This window comes from Canis lupus, chromosome 12, assembly GCF_048164855.1.
Source record: "Canis lupus baileyi chromosome 12, mCanLup2.hap1, whole genome shotgun sequence".
NCBI classification, from domain to species: domain Eukaryota; kingdom Metazoa; phylum Chordata; class Mammalia; order Carnivora; family Canidae; genus Canis; species Canis lupus.
Genome location: NC_132849.1, coordinates 6,222,601 through 6,231,418, shown reverse-complemented (window position 1 = coordinate 6,231,418; position 8,818 = coordinate 6,222,601). Strand labels below are relative to the sequence as shown.

The 8,818-nt window shown below is 45.3% G+C and overlaps 1 protein-coding gene across 1 annotated transcript; it reads right to left on the bottom strand.

The window, feature by feature from the left end:
• Nucleotides 1-3,645: 3,645 nt before the first annotated feature.
• Nucleotides 3,646-7,859, bottom strand: TXNIP (thioredoxin interacting protein). Its single transcript, XM_072769406.1, has 8 exons — nucleotides 7,241-7,859; nucleotides 6,656-6,728; nucleotides 6,398-6,545; nucleotides 6,076-6,178; nucleotides 5,686-5,942; nucleotides 5,437-5,593; nucleotides 5,174-5,325; nucleotides 3,646-5,032 (listed from the first exon to the last, which is right to left on the bottom strand). Exons 1-8 carry the CDS (start codon nucleotides 7,488-7,490, stop codon nucleotides 4,997-4,999), a joined length of 1,176 nt encoding a protein of 391 aa, XP_072625507.1. The 5' UTR covers nucleotides 7,491-7,859; the 3' UTR covers nucleotides 3,646-4,996.
• Nucleotides 7,860-8,818: the final 959 nt, after the last annotated feature.

Genomic DNA, 8,818 nt, shown 5'->3' with positions numbered 1-8,818 from the left:
TCTTCTGAGATTTCAAGATATCAAACCATAGCTCTGAAAGCTTAAACAAGTGGCCCAAGCTTATACAGCTTGTTAAATGGTGGAATTAGGATTGGGGTTTAGATAGTTTGACTCCACACTGTATTATTTCTCCTTAATAGTATAAGAAGCCTGATCCCTAAACTTTTTCTAGGCTATAGAAAAGCCTATTGGGCTGGGATCTGCAGCCCTGGACCTATAGGCACTCTGCAGGGTGGTTTGCAAGTTAGGAAATGGAGGTGAGGGCAGCCCCGGTGGCACAACGGTTTGGCGCCGCCTGCAGCCCAGGGCGTGATCCTGGAGACCCTGGATCAAGTCCCACGTCAGGCTCTCTGCGTGGAGCCTGCTTCTCCCTCTGCCTGTGTCTCTGCCTCTCATTCTCTCTCTGTGTTTCTATGAATAAATAAAATCTTAAAAAAAAAAAAAAAGGAAATGTCAGGCTCTCTGTGTGGAGCCTGCTTCTCCCTCTGCCTGTGTCTCTGCCTCTCATTCTCTCTCTGTGTTTCTATGAATAAATAAAATCTTAAAAAAAAAAAAAAGGAAATGTCAGGCTCTCTGCGTGGAGCCTGCTTCTCCCTCTGCCTGTGTCTCTGCCTCTCATTCTCTCTCTGTGTTTCTGTGAATAAATAAAATCTTAAAAAAAAGAAAAAAAAGGAAATGGAGGTGAGTGAGGAGGGTAAGAATAGAGAAGGAGACAAAAATTTCTGCTCTTCTAGTCCAGAACTGTTGAAGTCAGGGGGCTTGGGACAGGGATTTCAGCCATTGGAGGGTCAGTAAAATATTTTCCTGATCTACCTTACGTATTCCATAGTCTAGAGATATATAATCCAAGGAAAGAATTCTAGGAAGGGGTCTGTAGGCTGTTGAGAGAACCGGGCAAAAGATACTCCTTCACCCCTCTCCAGACCCTTCAGCTCCTATATGATTATTTTTGTTGACGAGGTGCTCAGACAGATCTCTCCACACTTCTCCCTCCCAGAGGCTCAGCCCAAATTACACCCTTGTGTTTTCAGTCTGTTCAGAGGTATCAAGGTAGCCAAGGACCCCGGTTGTGGAAGTACCTGCCCTTTCCTTCTTAATTTTACTTTCTCTAGCTCTTTTCTCCCATTAGTTCGTTTTCTTGCTGTCTTTTCTCAGGTCTTTGTATATCAGGTTGGACCTAATGAATAAATGATACTAAGAACTGGATCTCCTCTAACGGCTCTACATGTAGGTTTTGGTTCTTTAAAAATTAAAAGGCAGAGGCACCTGGGTGGCTCAGTGGTTGAGCATCTGCCTTTGCTTCAGGTCATGATCCTGGGGTCCTGGGATGGAGTCCCACATCGGGCTCCCAGCAGGGAGCCTGCTTCTCCCTTTGCATGTGTCTCTGCCTCTCTCTCTTTCATGAATAAATAAATAAAATCTTTGAAAAAAAATTAAAAGGCATATGAGAAGAGCACTGGAAAGAATGACCCCCAAATCTACCCGCTTAAGTAGCTGGGTCAGTACCCAGGGAAGTATACTTAAAGGAGCCTCTCTGCGAAAAATGTCCTGAGTTAAGTTAGAAGTTGTGTGTAGAAGGTAAAAGAAAGTCGGAGTGGAGCCTTTTGTGCTCTAAGGGAAGGATGAGTTTCCTCTGAGTGAATAGCTTCTTTCCTTCTTCATATTTTGCTACACTGCTCAAGATGGTTGTCACTAGTCACACATGGAGCTAATTAAATTTAAATTAATCCAACAAAAATTAAAATTCAGTTAATCAGTCACACCACCACATTCAGAGCTCAATTGCCACTCCATCATCACAGAAAGTTCTATTAGACAGTGCTGAGTTTGAGGCATTATGGTATCAGGAGAGTATGCATATGCTCTGGCTGTTAGAAAATCAGATCTCTAACAGAACTTAGGTGTAAGTTATCTACCTTCTCCCTGCTATCCTCTTCTCAGATCTTGTCCCATTAGCCAGGCTGTTTACAAGAACAGTCAGGCTTTCTCTCCATCTCTTCCTCCTGCCCTCTGGCCTGCTCTCCTCCTTGCCCCACCCCTCCAGTCCCTGGAAAACAAGCTGGGCAAAAAACTTTCCATCAACTTTGACCTAGTTTTCTGGTCAAATTCAGGGGAAAGGGGAGGAGCCACTAAACTCTTGAACAGGTAAGAAAAGGAGGCAGCTGAGGTATGAGTAGAGTTACTACAGCAACAAGGAGCTAGAGCCACATACCTCGGGAAAGAAAAAGAAGAAAAGAGAGAAGAAATAGCTCCTGAGAATTAAAGACAGATGAACAAAGACTGAAGTAGGAAAGAATCTTTTCAATCTCACGTTGTGCTCAATTCACACTGATTTTATGAACTTTCAGGAGTCTGAGATTTGGAATTAAAGCCAGCCCCCAAATACCCAAATAAGGGCCAGGACTAGATCTGTCTACAAAAGTTTAAATAAGCCAGAAACCAGAAAGTACATTAACTACTCTGCAGTCTCAGGGTTGCTCATCCCCATCTCCCCCTTTAAGAGTAATAAAAATCATTTCAGGTAGAGGGGCAGTTGTGGTAACCATTTATTGTTATCACTCTATAAGGAATAGGAACTCCAGAAGCATGTCCTAAGGGATGATGGTGGGGTTAAATATTCAGCAAACATTTGCAGTTACGCTCATGTGTTTGATAGAACTGTAATAGGAACATAGGAGATGGTAGATGCCCTTCAACAAATACAAGTCTAGAGCAGCCCCGGTGGCTCAGCAGTTTAGCACTGCCTTCAGCCCAGGGCCTGATCCTGGGGTCCCAGGATCAAGTCCTGCATCAGTCTCCCTGCATGGAGCCTGCTTCTCCCTCTGCCTGTGTCTCTACCTCTGTCTCTCGTAAATAAATAAATAAAATCTTTAAAAAACAAATACAAGTCTAGATCCTTAAGTCCTGAATAATTATCTTCTACCTTACTGTATACAAGCCAGGTTTAGCCAAAAGTAAACTCTACGATGAAACCAAACTATAAAATAGGGAGCCATAACCTTTCCTTTCAAATCCCATCACCAATGTTTGTGTATTTCAAGACCTCATTTTATTTTTCAAAAGATTTTTTTTTTAGTTTTATTTATTCATGAGAAACAGAGAGAGAGGCAGAGGGAGAAGCAGGCTCCTCACAGGGAGCCCGATGCAAGATTCGATCTCTAGACCTTGGGATCAGGCCCTGAGCCAAAGGCAGAGGCTCAACCACTGAGCCACCCAGGAGTCCCTATTTTTCAAAAGATCTTATTTTTAAGTAACCTCTGCACCCAGCGTGGGGCTCAAATTCTCAATTCTGAGATCAAGAGTCACATGCTCTCCTGATGGAGCCAGCCAGATGCCCCAAGAGTTCATCTTTTAAAAGTCATGCACTCCAAAATTGAAGGCATTTCATCATGAGTATCTACAGGTGCAGAGAACTAGCCTGTACCACTAGACTGTCCCACTATAGTTTAGTTCCTTGGAATTAAGATTAAATGTAGCTCAAATTCCTTCCCTTTTCACCCCAACCCCCACTCTAACTATAGTCATTAGGGCCTTGTATCATAGGGAGTGTTTTCTCCACAGGGTATCCCAAACTGTGAAGTAGTAGGGGCAGGCTCCTTCAGGCACACTTCCTAATAGCTTCAACACCATCTCACAAGAAAGCCATTTTTTTCATGAAAAAACTTTTATTTTTATTTTTTTTTTACAAAGAATACCCCCCACTTGGGGTGAAAATATATCTGGTTAAGTACAAAATATAGTTTTTATCATACAAAAAGATATACAATTAAAAAACAAATGAACCACCTTCAGCCGACATACTTTCTCAGAAAAGGGTGGAGCTCAGTGCTCTGACACAGGACAGTGAACAAAGTGCTAAGGCTGAGGGTGACTGACCAAGTGCTAGGGGCTGCAGTGAGAGGGCTGTCGACATCCCTGCCTCCTAACATTGGGAAGAAAGGGAGCCCTGGGGGCTTTGGGTGAAGACACTTGCCCTCTCGTTTCTCAAGGCAATGTCTGGAAGCTCTGATCACAGTGCTGTGGGCATCAATCTAGAGAGTTCCTCCTTCGGTGTGGAGAAGTCACAGTGGGCAAGGCTGATAGCAGCAACCCTTCTCAGAGAATTAGTGTCAGAATCACAGAATTCTGTACACTGGGACAAAGTCTCAGAAGTGAGGAATAACACTATATTTTTTTGTCATTGTGCTTACCCCTAGAAACATAGTAGACCGGATTTAGCTTACTTTTGATATAGGGAAAAAACAAAAAAAAAACACCACAACCCAAAATTTGACAGGAACTAAAGTGCTAAGAATGATCACCTCAGAATCCATTCCAAGGAGTCACATGAAAAGAAAAACACTCTCCCACATGAAAATGTTTGTCAACAGGAGAACACAGTGCAAAAGGCTCTAAAAACAGCTTTTAAGACCTTTGGTGGGGCATAGTTACAACTGCTTTAAGCCAGATTAAAGCACATTCTAAGCAAAGACAACCTTAGAGCTGCTTCTCTTTAAGTCTTGGGAAGAAGCTCTCTCCAAAGTTCAAACCAAATCTGCTCTGGAAGGTTTTTCTCCCCCCCGTAAGTGTACAAAGGGCAACGATTTTGTCCTAAAAATTTGGCCATGATTTTTTTGTTTTCCTAGTTTGCTAAATTGGCACCAACATTCAAGATATACAATCTCCTCCAAAAAACCTGGGGAAGACCACATCAGGAGGCCACCAAGATTTGACAAAATTGGGATGGGCCGGAGTTTTTCTAGCGTGTTTTTAAACCCATCCAGCAGACACTCCCATATCACAACTTCACATCATCTCGCTGGCTGAGGATGTGTGCGCACCATCATTTAAGGTCCTGGAGATGGCCTGCTGAGCACCTCCTACACTGGGGAGTCAGAGGCTGGGGTGGACCCATACCCCAACTGTAGAGACTGTTCAGTCTCTGAGAAAGTAAGAGTCCAGGAAGAGAGGCAGAAAGAAACATGTTAAGTACAGCTGCTTCTTTTCTTCCACAAGTTCACTGCACATTGTTGTTGAGGATGGAGGGATCCACCTGGAGTGGGGGGAAGAGAAACAAAAGAAACGATTATTTTAGTTTGGGTAAGAACTAAAACAACCACCCAGTTTAGCAGTCCTTCCCATTCAACTTCCTGTAAGAGGCTTAGAGGACAATTTGTAAAATGGCAATGATCACCTCTGTGTAAGTCGGTGGTGGCATGAACTTGAACTCAGGAGCATACATAAAAATAGGGCTGTCTTGGGAACCATCTGTGTCATCTAGTAGAGGAGTAGTGGGGCTCTCCAATCGGTGATCTTCAGGAATGATATCCATATAGCAAGGAGGAGCTAGAGAAAACATAGGCATAAGAAGTTTGGCCAAGAAATGCCTGACCGTCACAATTTCACAAACCCAAGCAGGTCAAAAAGGAAGAAAAAACATTATTAGGTCTGGCTCACCTTCTGGGGTATCGGGAATATTGAGATCTATCCAACTCATTTCAGAGCTGGTTCGACTGGCCATGCTCGATGTCCGACTGCTCAGACCTGATCTGCTACCGATTACCAGGGGCAGATCAAGGATGACCTTCTTGGAGCCAGGAACACTAACATAGATCTAGAAAGGAAAAATGACAGTTAGTTAGACTAGAGGTTTGGAGAAATGACTATTTTGACAGATGAACAATTTCTTGGACTCCATTCACTCACCAATAAGGAGTATTCAACTCGAAGGATGTTGCAGCCCAGAATAGAAGGCCTGATCTTTTGCACCCGAAGGCTCTTGCCACGCCACGATGCACAGGTTCCTGAAATGATGTGATTGCCTCTGACAGATGACAACTTCTGTGTCAGCACTTTGGTTTGACCATTGGCAAGGTAAGTGTGGCGTGCTACTATGGCAGCTTTGGGAACCACGATGCGCGAACATGTATTTTCAAAGTCAGCATGGATGGAAATTTCATCACCTAACAATGATAAAGACGAAAACTTATTAGCCGACGCTTAATACAATTAAGGACTTCTACCCCTATAGCCTGCCCTCACTCCCAAACCCACAGTTCCTGTTTTATCAGACTACCTTTTTAATTAAGTTTTTACCTTCACAAAATCCTTTTCTGTCAATTCGGGCAGAGACAGACACTTGTCCATCAGGAATAAACATGCAGGAAACTTTCTTCTCCTTTTTAGCAGACACAGGAGCCTGTGTTAAATAGGGGTAAAAAGACATTTTGAGACTTTCTAGAGATCCTTCTCTTTTTCCTTTCTACTCCTTACCTAGAATAGGCAACTTTCCCTCCCACCTTGGTAATCCATTTAGGACTGGATCCCCTGAGGTACATCAGTCTAATGCCTAAGACACTTGACTTACGACTTACCATCCCCGAAACCCAAGAAAACATAATTTTTAAATGAACCTCACCATTAAATCAGGAGTGTTGACATCCACTAAATCCATCACTTCAAAGAATTTCTTTGTCTCTTGAGTTGGCTGGCTGGGGCGATCAAGAAAAGCCTTCACCCAGTAGTCTACACACCCATATTTTCCTTTGAAAGATGTTCCCAAAGGCCTGTGTCAAGAAAAAAGAAGCAATCTAAAACTGTTCTCCAAGAACAGGTGATCAAAGTTGGCGAATTTTAGAGATAAGAAAGTCCAAAGATGCATTTAGTAGACACCTACCCCTGAGGAAGCTCAAAGCCGAACTTGTACTCGTATTTGTTTCCAGGTCTCATGATCACCATCTCATTCTCACCTGAGGAGAAAGAAGAAAGAATAGCCCATCAGGTTTCTTGTTTCACTTCAAATGCATCTGTGTGATAAGGAATTCCCGGGCAGCATGCAAGTCTATTGCAGGTCCCCTATTTTCACCCCCTTCTGTTCTTGAGAGATCCTGATGCATTTCGTTGGGCAAAAAGTTTCAAAGCCTTGCAATGATGAAAGGCTCAACCAGGGCAGTGAAGCTACTACCCTCTCAAACCGGAAACAAGCGAAGAATATGCAACTTATGCACACAGAAAACCTTTAAATAGTTAAGGCAGCATACCTCAGGATCACCTTCAGAACAGAACACTGTAAGAAACTGTACAAATCACCCCCCCCCCTTTTTTTAGGAGTCTGCAAGTTAAAACTAAAAAAGGAAACAACATACAAGTCAAGCTACTCAACCTTAGCAGCTTGAAATATTCAGCATAAGCTGCAAGCATTCGTTTCAACTCTATTCTCAAATCAGCTTTCACCCTCCCAACAAACAACGGGGCCACTCACCTGTTGGCTGGTCTTCCAGGAGAAGCGTGTCTTCGAAGCGCAGGTATTCAGAGGTCTGTTTGCACTGTTGGGATCCCTGCATCCACAGGACTTTGGCCACTCCGCAAGCCAGGATCCTGACAGCTTTAACTCGAGTCACTTCGCACACCTCCACGACCACCCGGCCGGCCACTTTCTCCCCGCTGCCATACACCTTTTCAGGGTCGTTAAAGACCACCTCAAAAGACTTGATTTTCTTGAACATCACCATGATTGGCTGGGCTGCCTTGACAGTTATAAACGGGGGGGAGAGAAAAAACAAAACTCCAAATCCAAAAATGCTCTGCAAAAAAATTATTTCACTCTTCAACTCTCCGCTAAGATTTCAAAAAGATTTTGGAAAAAAATGTAAGCTGTGGGTGATGCCGAAGGATCCCCGGGAAAAAAAAAAAAATCAGCTTTCTGTTCTTTTCTCCGACAGCTGGAGGAGCGCCCCGACTCTAGGAGAGCCCGAACGGCCCACCCCGCCAGAGGAGACGGAAGGAGAGTTGCGGGGAGCAGCCGGAAACTGCTTTATATAGTCGCCCGGGCTCGCCCGGCCACGCGAGCGCTAGCCCTGAGGCTCGTGCTGCCCTCGTGCACAGCCCTCCCATTGGCTGCCCGCCCCTTGTTTACCAGGAGCCCAACCAATCAGCGAGGCCGCAGCGGCGCGTGGACACGGTGTGCTCCTGGCGGGGAAAATGGTTGTTGTGCACGGCAGCCTCGCCGGGAGGAGGGAGCGGAGGGGCTGCGGGGCCGCCTCCCTCCGCCCGAGGACGCCCAGGGGAAGCCCGGAGGGAGCGGGCCCTCGCGGACCCTAGCATTTATCACGGGGGGTGGCCGTCGGGGGGCGGGTGCAGATGCTTCTGGGGTGGGAGCAGCGTTTGAAGCGAAAAGAAAATGTGCTTATGTGGGAATTTCGTGCCTAACCTCAGCCAGTGCAATAAATTTAGAGGCGACCGTTTATTTCCGGCTCACAAGTCGCAAGTCCGGTGAAAAATAATCCCATAACTCCAAGAATACTTCAGAATTGGGGCAGAGGCCAGGGAGCTTTGGTGTGACTGTTCAGGAAGAGCCCCTTTGTCTTTCTCTTGCCCCCGGGTCTCTATCCAAACCCCTAAATACCGTGACAGAAAGGGGAACTTGTCACAAATTGTAAAGCTCTTCTCCGTCGTGGGTGGGCAGCGGTCCGGGGCGCTGCTCGGCTTTCGCGCTCCCTTTCCGGCGCCCCCGAACCTGGAAGCCCCTGTACCCTCTCTCTCCGTTCGCTCTGTTCTCCCTGGAACGGAATCAGGGCGTGTTCACATCCTGTTCCTTTCCCCCTCATCTCTTCAGTTTCTACCTGCAAAGTTGGGGGAACACTTTGTTTCTATTCCCCCAGTTACCAATATATTACTCTTTTAGTAAGGTATGTACTTGAAACAAGATGCTTCCCTCGTTTCACTTTCCTCCTCAGCTGCTTGCACTCTTCCTTGTCTTCATCCCCTCTGCAACTCACCAAATCAGAGGCGCATCTCTAAATCCGTAGCCCACACTCCTCACAGCCGAGTTAAAAGTTCT

Bases quoted from the DNA above. Each gene is read 5' to 3' on its own strand.
- TXNIP (XM_072769406.1), bottom strand. From the start codon at position 7,490: ATGGTGATGTTCAAGAAAATCAAGTCTTTTGAGGTGGTCTTTAACGAC. The intron at 5,943-6,075 runs GTAAAAACTTAA...TATCATTGTTAG, and splicing joins CAGAAAAGGATTTTGTGAAG to GTGATGAAATTTCCATCCAT. The intron at 5,033-5,173 runs GTGATCATTGCC...CCCCCACTCCAG, and splicing joins CACCACCGACTTACACAGAG to GTGGATCCCTCCATCCTCAA.